This window comes from Osmia lignaria, chromosome 16 (assembly GCF_051020975.1).
Source record: "Osmia lignaria lignaria isolate PbOS001 chromosome 16, iyOsmLign1, whole genome shotgun sequence".
NCBI classification, from domain to species: Eukaryota; Metazoa; Arthropoda; class Insecta; order Hymenoptera; family Megachilidae; genus Osmia; species Osmia lignaria.
Window position 1 is genome coordinate 2,582,491 of NC_135047.1, and position 18,317 is coordinate 2,600,807.

Consider the following 18,317-nt stretch of genomic DNA (forward strand, 5'->3'; position numbering starts at 1 on the left):
TGTTATTGAAGGGGGTTTTGGAAACTTTAAACCCCTTTTTCTCCCTTACTTTCTTTCTCCTAGCTTTCTCTCTGGGCTCTTTCTTCTTCTCTTTCGACACCCTTTCTTTCTACTTTTTTTTTTTTTTTTTTTTTTTTTTTTTTTTAGCCAGCGGGTGCCCCATGGAGCACCCTCCGTGAGGCCGTATTGAAATGTTGCGCGTGTATGACGGTTTTGCATTATATTTTATTACCGGAATCAAGTGTCTCTAATTACTTGGATTCGTTATTGATTGTCGATTAGTAACGCGAGTATTTTTCATTTTATCCTCGTTTATCGCACATCACGTGTCATTCAATATTGGACGTTCGAAAATTCGAGTAAATATTTCAGCCGTTTTAATTGAACGATCCGTACCAGGTAGAATTACTTTTTGCTCCTGCTCGACAAATGTTTCTTGCTTGTCCGTTTTACCAGGCCATGACGTTCCGTTTGAAATACAGACTTTTGTGACAGGTGTTCCTTGACATACGAAGCGAATTCATACCGATCTGTCGCTGTAAAATATTTTTTTAATCTCACGATTTTCGATCCTTTTCTCTGTGAAATGTACACGACGAACTGATTGTTATCGTTTGGAATGAAACGTGTTAGTCTTGTCACTGAAGCTTCGGTTGACTTCTTCCTTCGGTTATGTTTAGTTTTTGGCAAAAATTTGGCTTGAAGTACAGAAGCTTGGAATATTAAACCTTAGAATACTAAAGCTTGGAGTAATAAAGTTTGGAATAGTAAAGCTTGAAGTACTAGAGCTTAGGACGGACTGTACCGTCCAGTACCATCGGACCACGAAACATAACGACATTATTCCCACGACGAAGGGGTTACCGCTTCATTTCGGTCGCAAGTTCTATCATAGAGAGCCCTTGTAAGGAAACAAACAACACAGGGGAATCAAGGGTGGCCGCGTTTAGCAGAACGGAAGTGTAGATTGTCCAACCATTGGGTTCCGGCTGGCAGAGCACAATGGTCGAGCTGGCCTTTGGTGGAAGAGTGTCAGAGGATGGCGTCGCGCAATCTATCACTCTCATTCACTGTACTATCCCGAGGAGAAGCTCTTTCGTGGCAGGGTGTTGGTTCTACTTCTCGGCGAGCTGCTTCGTTCCCCTAGTTCGTATTGTCGCATCACTTATCCCCCTGGTAGACAGGCGAACAGACGAACGGACGGTCGAGCTAAGCCCGCAGCTCGCAGCTTTCCTATTTTTCACCAGCAAGTGGGCTTCAAGCACCTCGGCCGCTTTCTCTACCACGGCTTCTTTCTCGCGGGGTCCGCCTTGCCGGAATAAAACTGCTGCCAACGAGAATTGATGTTTCTCACTGCAAATTCGTCCTATTTTTCACCGCGAACCAGCCCGCACCACTTGTCTCGACGGACCTACCTACCTGCCGCTAACAAGGGATTTCTCCCTCTTTCTCTAACTTTTCCTAACGCTGTTCCGTCTTTCCGGCTGCGTTGTACCCCGGAATAAATCGCGTCGAGTTCGTTGCACGGAGTTGCTGTTTAATTTTTCTAAACGGCGCGGTGCGCGAAGCTCGCTGTTCCTCGTCGCTGGGTTATTCAATGCTAAGAGTCAGTTTAGTCGAGTTACATGAATTGAAGTAATTTGTAAAATTAAGTTGAAATGCTGGATGATGTTTGATGGAACAAAGTCGAGGAAATGTAAGAAATTGAACAGATTGAAGAGCTTAAGAATCCCATAGGAAAGAATACGGTATCTTTCTCCTTTAATTTGGAATCTGTAACGTAAAGGCTGGAACGCCACCGAAAGTAAGGGTGCTTTCTGAAGAGGACATTCGTAACACTTGTCGCGGCGGCAGCTGCCAAGAGGAAGGGAGTTATTGCTCTCTTGTAACAACGGGAACAGGGGTGGAAGTTTTCCAACGTCAACGGGAATCAGACGGCTGGCCAACGTTGCTCTTTGAAAACGCGTCAACTCTTTATCAAAGCTAACAAGAACCGTCGACTGTCGTCCTCGCTGGTAACCGTGAGTGGCTGTCGCACGAGAAATCCATCCTCCCTGTTCGTAAATAAAAGCGTAAATCTTTCAACTCTGGACAAACCATCGAGGACCAGATGGGAAGTATCAAATTTCTTTGAAGATCCCTGGGAAGCAATTTCAAATTTTAATGAAACTCGGCATACAGATTTGTCTGCTGCTCGACGAGAATTTTCAAGTTTCAATACTTAACTTGGGTAAAATAAATCTAATTAAACTCGTGAAATAAATTTGAAATTTAATCACGAATGTTAATGATAATATTGGGGTAAGGATTCCGTCAGTTGTATTATCAGGAATCTTTATTCTTATCATTCGTCTCAGATCAGTTTCAATTTCTCTAACAGAAAAATATCGAAACATGCGAAACATTCGACTTATTTGAACGAGCCACGATATTTTATCGTACGTGTGAATTTGTACTTTTTATTCATTGCATGTAAAAACTCATTTCTCTATACGGGTCACGTATGAGTGTACGCGTCAGTCGCTAAAGCCCCTCAAAGAACAAAAGGCGAGGAGAATTTTAAACGGTTGTTCGCGGGTTAGCTACGTTTCTTCCCGTTGGCGGGATTTCCTTCTCGATTAGCATAATCTAACGGGATACGGGAGGATGAACGGTTGCACGGCAGGCCTTATGCGAGACCATTGTTATTATGTATTTAGTGTGTACCTCGAGTTACCTGACTAGTTCCGAGACTATCCAACTCCAGAATGGTAGAAGGACTTAGTAGTTCAGCGAACTTATGATAGAACTTTGCCAATGCTTCGAGGTTTGCGCGGGGAGTTCCGCTATGTCTTACCTGCTGCAAACTTTCCTCCCCTATTCGGTACGGTATACAGGTGCGCGAGCCAGAATGCTTCGCGTGGTGTATCATGGAGTTTCCTGTTAGCACATAAATCATTTGACATTGATCCAACGTTAATTTCATTGTTTGACCCTTGAATCAGGAATAAATTTATCTGGAATTGGAACGTGAAATTAGGACTTTTATTCTATGAGTATTATTAGTGGTCAGTGTAGATTGTAGATCCGTTTGTATCTTTTCTTTTCAAATTTAATAGGGTAAAGTATACAATGATTAACACTTTAAATTAAGAAATAAAATTTAATTCAATTTCAATTGATCAATAAATGATTAGGGTTTACTCAATTTATAAGTCTGTTGGTAAAATATTCTTGTATTTTATTAGCAACATTATCGCTGTCTCTGCTTCTTTCTATTCCGCACATTTAACTATTACTCCATGCGCTTTCATTGCCGTCCGTAAGTTTTCCTCGGGTTTAACAGTTCCCGGAAGTATCCTCGAAAGATGTGGCCCGAAGTTTCTCGTAAATTTAAATAAATTACGCGCACGGTACTCGCGGCAAATATTTGACTTTCACGGAGAAATTTCACGGCGTAAGATAAATTCCGTCTTCATTTCTTCGGGAAGTTCGAGGCTGGTTAGTGGGACTATTTTCTTTCTCGATTAACCGGAAGGATTTCTCTCGTTTCAAGGCGAATCCATTAAGAGATATATCGTCGAGAAACATTTCTTGGTCCGGCAAAGTTGCCGCGTTCATGAGTAATTGTACGGGAAAACGAGCTTCTGTCATTCGTCTCGTTTCCTTTTTCTTCGCTCGCCGGCTCGTAGGGTGAGCGTAACGAAATTCAGCAATAAAACGAGCCGGCCCCCGGTTGTTAAGATAATGTCGCGGCCTGGTACCGTCGAGAATAGCGAAAGTCCGGAAATAAAATTATAATGGCTTCCGTAAAACTTGAATTCTCGTCGACTTGGTGCATAAATTACGAGCCCGTCACGCGCACGATTTCTTTATGAAGTGTTTAAACCTTTCGATGCTCGCGATGCTTGAAATATCATGGAGAAATTGTGTAAGGTGTTGATGAACATTCAAGCTTACAGGAATCAAAGAAAATCAAAGAAAATTATTTAAATTATACGATAAAAGGATAAGGGACTGAATTGTAACGAAGGGGTGGACACTTGTGTATGAGATAATTAATGGGCAATCAGGATAATTTTGGTTAATTTAATTTTTTATGAAATTTTAAAGCTTTCTAGCAAATATTTACCCATCCCCTTTGCAAGAAGTGCATTTCTCGAAATGATTCTTTTAATTTTGACCACCTTGCACCTGCAACTTGCACTTGAAGGAGAAAATATTAATCAGATTAATTGACCCGTAAACACGAAATACCGACTTGAGAATTTCTCCAACCGTGAAACAGCAGTAATAAAACGTCACCAAGGGACTGTTTTCCCTTCTGACTTTATTCTTACCCCCCTTTCGGGTTTAATACCATTTTCATCTCGGCCGCAAGAGTTGGTACGTTAGTGAAATTGTTAAGAGGGAAAATTCCATGGAAGACAATAAATCTAGGAAGGGGCGATTCGAAGATCCTTTTAATTGGACGGTCAAATAGGACCCCCGGAGAGTGCAAGGCAAACAGGGAAATATTTTCATCGTTTCAATCATCGGGACAGTAATTTATGGGAGTTTCACGGGCTTTCAAGGTTTCGAGAGGCATTGCAAATCGACCGCCAAGGAAAGGCAGCCTTCTTGCTAAAGTTTTCAATTACATTAGAGACGGCCATATTAAACGCATCTTCGAAGATTCTTCCCAGCCCCTTAGCTCTTCACTCTCTATCTTTATCTCCTCGGCTAACTCGATCCGAACAGAGTTCGGAGGGTAAACTTATAAACTATGAAAGTTACTTTTCTATTCAATGAATTGACCGTGCCTTCGCAGGTACGTGCCTCGAAACCGTTTCGTCTTCGACTTCTTTTCGGCTCCGCTTCCCTTTTTCCCTTCTTATTATCCATTGCCGCGCGTGAGAAAGAATACAATGTTGCCGACCGACCGGAAAATTACAAGTTTACCCGCCATGCTCGCCCCAGTCTCGTTCGTGACTTTTGAAATGGGTTTTGACGTTTTTTAACCCGTCCGACGTATGTAATTTACACATAGGTTTCATATTTTTGGGGTGGTTTGGATGTAGGGTGATATATTAGAGTTGTGAGACAAGATTTGGGTAATATTGGGGTTGCGAGACACGAATCAAGGGTTGCAAACTTTAATTTTCAATCAAAGGATGAAATAAAAAGCACAATTGAAACTATTAATTATTAAATTTGAATTAATTTAATTATTTTGTTTCTTTTTGTTACAGAGGTCGAAAAGAGTGCAGGAGCTGCACCGGGGGCATCGGGTGCAACTGCAGGGGGCCCTCGGGGGTTGACACCGTCCCCTGCCCCCTCAACACCCTCAACCCCCGCAACTACCACTAGCCATTCAGTCTGTACATCTTCATCTTCACCTTCACCTTCTTCCTCCCCTTCAGCTCTCGTAGCGGGTTTCGACAAATCAGTGCTACAGGTAAGATATTCGATTATTCTTTCAAATAATTTTACAATACTACAGTAATTAACGGAGCAGCGTTTATTAAAAAAATCTCTGTATTCGTATCCTGAAAAGTACCCAAGTTATTTAACCGAGGTTCTTTTCGTTTAACCTTCTGTTACGCCCAAGGGGTCCTCTTTCTCAAAATTATCAACATAAAACGATAACCCACCCCTAAATCGCGTCGCGCAACAGGCTGTATCGCGAGAACAAAGGACCGCCGACCACGTCCCGTAGCGATAACGTTGAAAAGAATTATGGTCAGCCATTAATCGACCAATAACCGCGACACCGGTGCCCGATACCATTTGAACCCGCCGAAAGAAACGGATAATCACCGGTCGTTATGGCGTTGCAACGTGGAAAATCCACGTTTAAATCCAATACTCGGCGGTGGGAAGTACGAGATAGAAGTCGCCTTCTGATAACAACGACGATAACGAGCAGCTGGTGGAAGGCTGAGGGTAACGAGGATCGCGTCGCGAGGGTGGGGTTAGTTACGATAATGCAGAAGCGAGTCTGGCCTCGGGCATCTTGGCTAATTAAAGCTCATAAATTACCGGCACGTGGAAAGAGAGTGACGAGAATATGGGCTAACACGTAACGGGTCGGACGTGCCCGAGGCTAACGTTGGTACGCGTGTACGAAAGTTGAACGTGGACGAGAAAAAAAAAAAATGCGTTAAACGGCGTACCGCGTGTGTAAGGGGTTGCTTTTAAATTTCCACTTCTCCCTTCGAGTTCTTTCTACGCTCGTAACGCTATTCCCGGAATTTAATCTTTTTTTCTCTGGCCTTCATTCCCAGGCACCGTGTTGTGACCCACGGGGCTCTGGGATGTTGGGTCTGCTCGCGAGTGATGAGCTCGGGGACAAACGTTAGTTAGAATTGGGAACCGTACTTCTTATCGTGGACGGTTTAAAGGGAAAATTCGGGAGAGGGAGGGGAACGTCGACTCGTTCGAGGACATTTAAATTCACACGCCGTGGCATCGAGCAATCTGCCCCTTCGAAATAAGGGGTAACGCATGAGCGGTTCGTGCTTCTCGAAGTTGAAGGGACCGTCTATAACTGGATTAGCGGCGTCGTGTCGCTGAAATTAATTCCCCTTCGATATTCGGCGCTTTCGGACCTCGATTGATTTCCACTCGGCTGGAAAACGCGTTTCGAGTAAACAAAAATCCTGTTGAAAAGCGTTTTCCGAATGGTTTCCCAGTCGCTTCGAACAGATTCCCCTCTTGAATCGATGCCCAGGGTCGAGTATTTAAACTCCTGTTTAAGTTAAGTATTTCACCCTTCGGGGGTAGATGTTGGTATACTTCCTGCTAGAGTTTTAGTATTCAGAATGATATCAAAGTATTTCCATTAACTTTCAGTACCTTTGAATTTAAATCATTTCAATTTAAACATTTTTTTACCATTCACACTTTCATCAAATGGTTAATCAAACTTTCAATAAAAAAGTCAAGCTTAACAATTTCTGAAGACAGAATTGAATTCGTTCGCATAGGAAGTTCCTTTCTATGAAAATAAAATTTCCCGATTGAGCTAGTAGAAGTAAGAAGCGAACGTAACCGTCTTGAAGAGCAGTCGAAGGTTCATGGAAATTTCTCCGCATGGTAGATCTCGTCTCGAGCAAATCCTGTTCGTTTTCGCAGCATCAGCTGCACCTATTTGTTGCGTCAAGGGTTTTCACCTACGAGCTTTCCCTTCGTCTTATCTGGTGAACCGTGTGCACGTTCTGAAACATGTAGACGCCGGAAAATTCGAAGGAAGAGCACAAGTCTGCCGGAATATTCTGCCATGGTCGGCACCAGTTCGGTTATCAGGAACAGAAATTAGATTTGTGTGACGCTGGACAGCGTAACTCGTGCAGCCGTGTAACTCGGTCAATTTTATCGAGTTAGTTACCGGTTTCTTCGCTTACGCGGTCTGCTGATCTTCATTCGTTCCAAATCTTCTTATCGAAACGGAGAAGTATCGAAACGGAGAAGTATCGAAAATTAATTGGAAATAATTTTTGCAATTTTTATGGGTCACAAAATAAAAATCCAGTAATTTATAGAAATTATACAGCGATCTAATAACCTTAATTCATTTTTCTTTATCCTTTCTGTTCGTCCTTCGACAAAATATCTGCTCGTTCTGCTTTTATGAAATTTTTCCTCGTGTTGATGCTTGTTGCGCGACAGCACACTTCTGCCGGCTTTATTACGCGTTTGTACTACTTGCGCAGTGTCTCCGCTGTATTTACTCGAAGCGTATTCTTCCTCGAGTTGCTTCTGGCTGGTAAACAATCGAGACACTTTGTTAAAATACTGTTTCCTTGTGCCAGGACTGTTTTTAGGAATTATTTTCAAGCGAATGCAGGTTTGAGACTCTTTTATTAATGTCTTGACGATTGGAGTGTTCAATAAACATCTGAACGATTGCTTTTGCCTTTCTGTTTTCTTCGTCTGTCGTTCTTTATGGACTGTCTAGTAACTCAGCAGAAATTATTAACATCTTTCTTGATCTTTTAAAGATTTTTTATTAGATATTTCAAAAGGTACAATTTATATATTTTTCATAATTTCTTTAATTGTTTGATATTTCATTTCAACCATGATGGTAGTTATTAAAATTTTTTATTTGACGAAATAATAAAAAAGCTAAAGATTCCTGAAATGTTAGGTACAGTAGGCGATGATAATTTCAGGTGCAAAGGGTTAACACTGATAACAAGAAGGAACGATTGTCGAGGAAGGAGGTGTTTTAACCCACAAATATACAAACATCCTTTTCGTTTATCTTATTTTCGACGTAATCCCTTCTGTATTATATCCTCCTCGAATGTTCCTTTACAATGTACCTTTGTGCAACCGACCGTGTATCGTTTTATCAAGCCCTTTTAACCCCTTGCACGAGCTATATTGTTCCTGCCTGTTAAGGGTACTTTAAGCACGAAATGTTGCTCTCTGTGTTTGCTTGTTTCAAACCGGTTGTCCCTATGCTTTTACTCTTGTTCGATGTTAATTTCTACTGCTTTGATGCTTCTTTGTCGCGCGGTTTGACTGTGTAATTAAGAAGAAATGATTAAAAATAATATTAGCAGTGACAGTGAAAAATTGCCTAAGCTGTGACGATCTAGAAACCGAGTCGCTGTTTCAGAGTCTAATAAGTCAATGTTAATTCTCGGACAAAATTTACATACCTATCATCAGCTATTCGAATTCAGGTCGGACAAAAATTCATGATTATCTCCTTTGGATAGCCCTTATTGTCATCCTGTCGTCTCTATTGTGTCGATTCTACGCTTTTCCTATTTGCCGAGTCAACAGTCAGACTTCCAGCCCTGTCCGACGTCATAACAGCTATCTCCCTTCTTCCATTTCCGGCTACGCTGTCTCGCTGACAAGTATTGTGCTGTTTGCTTAAAGCAACGAGAGGATTCGAGGTAACGAGACTCGAGCAGAAATACAGTTGCCAATGAAATTCTATTTTGCCTCATGTTAGGCCACGTTCCACGTGTTACTATTACGTGGGGCTGAAAAAGTAATGTTCATAGTCCGCAGAGAGATATCGTTGCGACATTGTGAACATACATTGAGGATCAATCGATACTGATTAATCCTTGGACAATGAATGGCGCGATAGAGAGGTTGCTACCGATAATATTGATACGTTATTAGTAATTTGATATATTGATTACATTGTTAACGCTTTGATAATTGATTTCATGGAATCCTCGATTCTGGCAATTTAATTCATTTCTATATCTAACAATGTTTAAATTGTAGTTATTTAATTTTTTATATTTTCAATGATTAGAGTATACAACAAATTTAGAGCCAGATGATATTTTATGGATTCATTAAATTTCACATAAATAGTATGCTTCATTAAAAATCTATTAAATATCGAACTTCCATTACAAGTTGATTTAACCTGAATAGTGCACGAGGCTTAAGATAAGCCTGTCCGGCTGTTAGATAAAATTCTAAGAAAAGACGAAGAGGAAAGTTTAGAAAAGTGAACCTTGAATGTTTAATCTGGTCCACTTTAAAGCTGCCAATTTATTCGCGTTACGTATCTGCAGCGACGTTTTTAAACCTCCTCTCTCATTTATAATAAAGACGCGCGTATCTTCTTTATTTTTGCTGGAAAAACTCGGCCATTCCTTTCTTCTGTCCATCCGAGGTAATATTTCGAGGCCGAGGCTTGTTCGTGTAACCTGCAGAGCCTCGTTCCATGGCGCACGAAACTATTTTGTACTCCATTTTCCTTTGAGGCAGGCGTGGTATCCGGCTTATTAGATTCCCGTTCCTCGCTAGGACATGTTTTCCTCTTGATACACGCCTGCTATGTTTTGGTGCTAGCAAAATGTCCAACTATCCCAACGTGTCGTCCATATTAAACTCGGTCTGAACGCGTTTCAAAAGTTGACGTTCCAAGGATTCTTCTTTGCGAGCGAAGGATTTAAGGGGAAAGAAAAAACAACAAAGTACATTCCTATTTTTTATTTTTCAAATAGGTTAATATCTTCTATCTCCATATTTCGATGGGAGTTTTATATCGTCTGCCAGATCGATGTTTTTACTGTTATCGCCAGGATTCGACGTCGATTTAAGCTTTCCAGAGGGTGTTTCCTCGCATTTACCCTCAAACGTGCAGATTCTTCAAAACTATTCTTGAATTCTTTCCTTCTACCGCTCAGAAGGCACCGTCGAAACGAATTCTATCTATTTTTCATCATCCTTCGATATTGATTCGACATGGCCGTGTTTGCAGTATGAATTAAGTAACTCGTTCATTTCCAAGCGTCGCGATGAAGTAGAAGAGCCACGATATAGGTCAGACCGAACCTCCTCGATTGTTTGCCTCGCGATATTTTTAATTAAATTGGTAAGATTCGATTGCGACGGCGATACTTGTAATCGACTTCGCGTGAACATTTTCTGGAAATGAATTTTCATCGTCTTACTTACTACAAGAGGGTCGAAGACGTCTCCTTGTGTCGTAATTGCCGGCGAACACGCCGAGTGCTGGCAAGATTATCGGTAATTGGTACTACCAGTTTAATTTATGAAAATAATTAAAGAAAATTCTTTGTGTTATTTGAATTATATTAGTAGGTTGAAATGAGGGAAGTGTTCTCATTATGACTCGGTTCCCAATATGACCCAGTTGGACTACTTTAGAAGTTTTCTGTGGAAATCGGAATGCTTCATTTTATATGCCTGACTATGCGTTGATATTTCTACTGTGACTCTCAATATTACACTCGGCGACCATGGTAGTTTAAATATTTTTATAAAACCCAACTTAATTTTATATTCTTGATTACTGGAAATCTGATTACCTTATTTAACATTTAATTGGAAGTTAATAAAATTAATTTTAATTCAAATTTTCAATCAATCCAAAACATGAACATTTCTTAAGAAGCAAGTTTAAGCTGAAGTTTCATTTATCTTAAACAGTACGCAACTCTATATCTGTTTAGCTTTATGAAAACGTGAAAATGTTTGTCAAACGAGAAAGTCAGCCTGCAGCGAGTCAAATGATAAAGGACTGGGGAAAATGAGCTGTGTGGTAAGGACAAAGGGGTTTTCACTGAAATACTTGCCGACGTGTTTAAATATTTGCCATCATTTCGGTGTCTGGTACGCGTCTACTTTATCTGGCAGCGTCGTAAAATTTTGCGTCACCCTAAAATTTCGTAGCGATAATCATCGTGTCTGCCATTTTTCAGCAGGTCAGATATCAAAGTTACCGTGGCGTAAAGAGTCTCGTGGCATATATACGAGGACTCTCAGGAATATTTTCTTGCTTCGATACCTATATGTATATTAGGTTGCTGCGTAAGTTTTGTCCCATAGAGTATACCTTCTACAAATTTTATTTTTTTTCAAAACAATTATAATTATTTCAAATTATGAATATCGTAATATTTAACATATCCTCTAGTATTGAATATTCGAGGAAATCTATAATTATGTCTACACTAATTACTCGTTATTGAAACCCTCATTAGTCAGTTGATCTAATCGCCATCTAAATTACACCAGTGTCAAATAAAAAATGATGAAAGTTCACCGGACGAAAATAGCAGTGAAACAACATTCTAACGATACATAAATGACAGGGTGTACGAAGTGGCGGACAGAACTTACGCAGCAACCTAATATATATATTTTTCTACCCTCCTTCGCGATATACTCCCTTGGGAATGAGAGGGAGGGAGGGCACGTCTAGGCCTTTCATTTTCATCGGGCTTCTCTCGTCGAGCCTTTTCAACGAAGAAGAAGAAGAAGAAGAAAAAAGCGTCCACCGCGAAGAAAACCACATGAGAGATATGATCGTTCTTCGACAACATGCACTTAATCAGGCCGGCTTTATGTGGAACGGAGGGCTAAAGTGAAAGCCAGAGAGGAAGGACAGTGGCTCAGACACGAAGCTCGAGAGACTTAGGGGATGTCGAGTCGAGCGAGACCTTAATTTCCTGTAGCATTCCGGCTTATCTCTTTCGCGATTTATCGACCTAACCCGAAACTTACACGCTCACCACTCCGAGAAACATTGGTCCTGCTCGTGGAACATCCGTTTCCTACCGTTTCTTCGTATCCGAGTCCGATTATAATTGTTCCGACCACTTTTTATTGAGCTTGTAAATGTTCTTCTAGTTTGTATCCAGAGATACATAGCCTCTTCATCTTACTAAACTATATTTGCTAATTACATTGAATTTTTCCAGGAGAAATGAACATCAATTAAAAAAGAACATTCTGTTTACTTTTGTTATAGGCTCTGTAATTAAAGGGAAATGAAATTCGGGGAATAATAGATGAACCGAAATATCAGACGCGAGAGATAACAAATATACCGTTAATTAATGTCTGTTAATTAATGCAATATTAAAAACGATAGATTCGTTTCGGTATTCAGTTTTTCCAGCGTATCGTAATGCAGTCTAAATATTGAAATGTACCAACCTTTTTATCGGTCGCGTGCAAAGGTAATTAGCTGCTTGTAAACGTGCAGTTTACGAATACAATTTCAGCATCCCTGACAGTCGGAATTGTATGCTGCCGGTGTTGTTGAAGCGCGTTTATTGGCTTCCGATTGTTTGTTCCAATGGGACAGTAATTAAACGGTGTACTCTTGATATTTAATTATATGCGACGATCGTAGCTAAAAACTGTTGTCCCGGAAATACGTGGTTTGCAATTGAATTTAATGTGCGTAGGATAATTTCATTACAGACGATAATAATTTGTAACGAATGGAATAATACACACTGTGATAATCATGCGTCTGTAATGAGTTCTTTCTCCTGTCTCTTGTTTGATATTAGGATACGGAGTTGGCCACTTACGGTCAGACACTCCCAGCTAATTTCCGGCTGTAAATACTCGATTCGTTTCCATCCTGTCCGCGTCCCTTTCCTTCTGATCGATGGCTCTGTTCCGTTTCCATTCCATCATGATGGCTATTTTTATAGAGACTAGAGATTCCTTGATTTGACGTCAAATACAGAGTGAACTTGATTTCATATGCCGATCGAATCGGCGTAAGAATAGAAACGTATTGATCTTAGAAAGGTGGGAAAAGGTGCTTTGGTATTTTTCCTTGATAGACTTTTTCTTGGGAATATTTCTAATAATTAGAAATTGTACTTTGGAATATTCTTCTAATTTCTAATTGGTAGGGATGTGATTACTGATAAGATTTTTTAAAAAGAATTTCATGTCATTTTTGTTACAGATACGTGATTGGCTTACAGGCGAGGAAGAGATGCTGCGAAAACAAGCGGTGGTCGTCGGCGATGTCGGCGAAATTATGGAGGCGCTTGATAAACAAATGGTAAGTAGATTATCGGCTTTAGCACGACAAAGTTATCCATTTTAAAAGCGGTAAGCGTCTTTCCTAGGATACCGCTTTTGAATTTTGCATGATTTCGATTAACTTCAGAATAATTCCGGCCAGTAATTCAATTTCCATCTCTATATAATATTTATTAATAATTAGTTAAAACTAACTTCTCTATCTATAGTGATTTCTTTAAAATAACGAAGAAAATCAATGCAATAATTAAATACATTATTTCTATATAATTAAAAAACGCTTGCAAGCATATAAAATATAATTTTCTTTTAATTGCATATTTTTAAAAATGTTTCATCGAACGAATCAGTTGCCACAAACGTAGGGAACGAAAAATTCTATCGTTGAAAATATCGCGTTCTGTTTTACCCACGAGGGTAGAATTCTCTCTGAATCTTCATCCCTTATCTACATTGGAGGGTGAAGTTTATACGGTAGGTGAAGAGAAACTTTCTGTGTTATCAACGTACAGTTCCCTGTAATTTGTCGACAGAGGGTTACTCGGGGGATGATTCGACGCATCCCTGAAAGTAATCGCGCGATGGCGTTTTTGTTTGGCTCGAGGGTGGGGATTTCTGGGTTACTGACCGGCAAAACCCTGACATTGGCATTGGCATTAAGGGTCCAATGAACGCTGCCACGCCTTCCTCTCTGTGCGTCGACGATACGTTGTTGCTTCACGCGCAATAGTTATACTCGGACTATTGATTGCTCGGGTTCCGATTTTCGGCTTCCATGCAGCGTTCTCCTATCTGACAATTACTTTCTTTATTTTTCTTTTTATTCGATAAAGTTTTTCTTTGATAAGTAGGTATAGTCCTTGTTTGAAATTGAAATATTTTCACATCACTTGACACCACATGATCTTTCAGCTTCGAAACGGTGCATTGTTCGATAAAGCTCGAACGAACGAATTAATTAAGACTTATTGGCAGCCCTTTCGAGACCTCTTCAATAGAGGCTGCTACCTGAACGACCACTTCCCCTGTCCCCTTTTCTTTTCTCTTTTTGTTCTGTTCGAGTCTCGATTCTCAGCCAAGAGACGATCGTCACCGATGATATTTCAAATTTTTCTTTTTCTTTTCTTCCCTCGAAACTAGCCAGAAAGTTGTGCATAGACTGATGGCGGAAATTCAGCTACTTCCCCTGATGGTTTTTACTCGGGAAAAGAACGAATGGCGTGTTCGGTTGATGAATGGAGGTCGATTTCGCAAGATCGCACGACGTTCTTTCTCCTTAAAGCGTCAGTTGGAATCAAGAAAGTTTCTGAAATGCGATTTCACAAAGATATTTGAGAATCAGTTTATCGTAGCAGTGTTTCCAAGTGGTAAGTCAAAAGATACGAAGGGAATTTACAAAATAAAATTAGCTGTTAATGATAATTACAAGTTTTGTAGTTATAATTTTGTAATAATTCACTTGAATTATCTACAAGATTCTCAAGTCTTTTCATAACTGCATTTACCAATCTCCAGACTCAAATGGTGTAATAATACCATAACATTGCCCTATCTTCTCTGCATATTTCTTCCAATAATCCTCGTTTTACCTTCTTACTTGTGTTCGAGTTGAGCGAAACTCCGTTAAAGTGGTAGCACGGATCCAATATCTAATTACGGCAAGTTTTGACGAACTTTCTTCGACCAACTTCCGATTTTCGTAATTAGTGTCTCGCCAGTCAGCACCGTTAAATTGAAATTACTTTCAAATTATTTCGATTCCAGTCAGAAACAAATGCTGTTCCTTCCTGAAATATAAAGAAGAATATCGTGCAATTGACACGTATTTAAAATTAAAATGAAAAATCCTAAATTAGACATATTTCTCGTGCTAGTTCCCATTTCATATTGCTTCATATTTTACCTGAAAATAATGTCTTTTTCATACGAAAATTTTCAAAATATATAAATTTTTGAGGATATGGATATGCAAAAGGAATTTTCCTAATTTTATTATTCATTTATCGATTCTTTAGAAATTTTAGAATACACACTAGTCAGGTTTTATTTGTCTTACGTATCGTATCGATGGATTATGTTTTATTTCCATAAATAAATCTACGGTTTATCTTGGCCTGGTGCAATAAAATTTGCATCCTAGTTGAACGATAAAATCATTCCGAGCGAAACGTCGTTGCAACCATTTTGAGGATAAATCAGCTAGGTTCTCGTTGTAAATCGTGTCACGTTTCTGCTGTTGTTTAATGTTAAAAATTGCGAGCTGTTTTAAAATTGATGCTCAATCCCCTGCATTATTCAACGCATTTAGACTGCTTGTATCTGGCATTCTTTTATTTTCCTGTTTATCCCCGACCCCATGGATCATGGTGAATTAAATTCGGCGATGCTTTGCTGCATAATTTATTTGTTGTTCATAAATTGATACAAGATAAACGTTGATATAAGATTAAACTTTGATACGTTTAGTGTCTTCACGTATCATTCACTGTGCAAGGGTTAATAAATAATTTCATAGAAAGGGAAACGTCGAGGAAACAAAATTAATTATGAAAATTTACGATATTAATTCTTTCCACCGAATATGCAGAGAATTAAGGTAAGGCAATTAATGTAATTACTCGCGAATATATTAGTGAGACAGCTTTGTACGTTTGTAATTGTCAGAGCGATTTTCTTAGGGTGAAAGTGCTCGTCGATCTTAGCATTTGGTAATTAGAGCAGAGGGCTGAATCGCGTGTGCGCAGTGCTCATCTCCTTTGTCGGTCTCTTTGGCCTCCGATTAGATATCGTATCAGTGACAGATTCAAACTTACATCCAACAATTGAACCAAAATTTATAATCAGTATTTTGCAAATTAAAACTTGGTATCAGTGTTTCCATAATTTCAACTTATAATATTTTAAGCAAATTTGTTAACGCATTGTTTAACACGCAACTTAAACTAAATCTAAATTCTATGTTTCGTCGAATTCATGGCTATTGTTTCAAAATAGGAAATCGTGTTAAAAGTTTGAAATTGTTTTCACGTGTGTCGAGGCTGTTTGAAGATGGTTCAAAGCGTTTACTAAACGGCACCCTCTGCTGCGCGAATTCCGTACCCCGTAGGCTTTATACCCCATAGGATAGAGGAGAGATATATATCATACCGTTCCCTAGCTACCGCGATGCCCATGAAGCTGTGAATTTCAGTCAGTTTCTCGACGAGCTTCCGTCGAAATACGCGTGCTTGAAAATCACTCGACGATGTTTTATTAATCAGTCAAATTTTAATTATTCGTTGACCAACCGTACGTTACGATTACCTTTTGCTTCATCCACTTTATCGATGCTTTTATGGTGTGAATTATTTCCCGTGATCCCGGACATCGTTCACGTTTACAACCCACTTATTCTTCAGACAGTGTTGATTCGTTACCAAAAGTAAAAACATTTATTTCTCGACAACAGTGGTTGAACTTTTCCTTATCCGAAAATAATTTTCCTGAAGAATAGTCAGCCACAGGGATTACCTCTGCCGTAAAATTCAACTCTTTATTAGCATCCTATTAAACATTCAGTTCTTTTAAAAAAATAGTCAGCCACTGGGATAGTTTTTGCATAAAGTAGCATTAAATTTGCATTCTATTTAACATTCAGACCCTTTTGAAAAATAGTCAACTACAAAGGGCAGTTTTTGCTTAAAATAAGCACAATGTGAACTACTAAATTAGCATTTTGTTTTAACGATAAGTCATTTTTCAGGATCATTAATCCATTCATTTTCAGAAGTTAAAATTGTATTACTTTCAAGGTAATTTATTTTTATAAAAGGCATAGTAAGTTGTATCGAATGACCAAGTTTCGATGTTAATGGGTTAAAGTAGCACGTCGATTGATTTTTCTTCCACGCACGTTCTCTCTGCAAAATGAACAGTATCCACATGAAAGAAGGAAGCGAAAACAAGAACACCTGTATTCGTGGGGTTCGTTAGGTCCGATTAATGAGAAGTTCGCGTGGCGTGTATGGGAAAGCGAAGTTCGCGTGCTAATTTGGAAATCGCTAACGAATCTGTGCACCTTGGTATATAGCCGCGGCTCACGGGTAAGGGAACAACGGTGAATGGTGTAACTTAGCTATCAAGCCGTAAATTCGATAATGTGATTTTGACGAGAGGGCGCCAATGAAATTTCGCCGGTGAAATAGCAAACGAAACGAAAATCGATACTACCCTGGCTGCTCGCCTTCTATCCTCTTCAGCCTCTTCTGTTCTTCGTTTTCTTCTTTCCTCTTCGGCCCGTTGAAAAGATGGAGTAAAACGAGTCACGCGTCTGGCTATTTGGACGGAATAAAAGGATCGCGGGTTGCCGGTTTGATCGTGTTTGTCCGTGTGTGTAATTGCGAGCTGGGTTGTATAATACCTACTGTTTCTTTTTTAATTGGACGCCTGAATTTGAAGATTAATCGACTCGTATTTAAATGACAAAGTACAGGTTGTTTTTTCGGGGTATTAAAATAAATAAATGATTGTTCGTTGGTTTATTCTGAATAAAACGCTCGAGTAAATATTGGTTTAACGATTGTTTGAATTATTCGTTGCTGCTCCTCGTTTGTATATATTCCTCTCTTTATTATAAAAGATACGTCGGATAAACATGATATTAACATTTTTATTGAAATTATTTAACAGCTCGAAATAAATGCTTCTGATTCCGATACCTTTTAACAAGCATTCGAGCATGAAATAATGATGGAACGATTATGCGAACAATTTCGCTGATATAATTAATCGCGAATAACGTTTAAATATCATTGAATTACATTATTTGATTAATAGGATGTTATTCGCCTGATTAATCCTTGTTCCTTGTTACGATAAAAATGAGTAGATAAATTCTTTATTAATGATCTTAATATAAAGTACCTGCTTATCAGTTACAAACTACATAACTCAATTAAAATAAAAAATACTTTTCCCTGTGTAATATTCAGCTAATGAGTAGGTTCTCTTGAAAGGGTTAATACTTTGCGTTCATTAGAAGTTTATTCTCAGTTATATTGTTACTGGGAGCAGAT

The 18,317-nt window shown here is 39.3% G+C and overlaps 1 protein-coding gene across 3 annotated transcripts in view; it reads left to right on the forward strand.

Moving 5' to 3' along the window:
- LOC117600812 (dystrophin, isoforms A/C/F/G/H) overlaps window positions 1-18,317 on the forward strand; it is a 346,950-nt gene that overhangs the window by 65,747 nt on the left and 262,886 nt on the right. For all 3 annotated transcript variants that reach the window (XM_034316725.2, XM_034316729.2, XM_076692879.1), the window contains 2 exons: window positions 5,211-5,416; window positions 13,184-13,282. In XM_034316725.2, coding sequence (XP_034172616.2) covers window positions 5,211-5,416; window positions 13,184-13,282 — 305 coding nt within the window. The remainder of the gene's footprint in view (window positions 1-5,210; window positions 5,417-13,183; window positions 13,283-18,317) is intronic.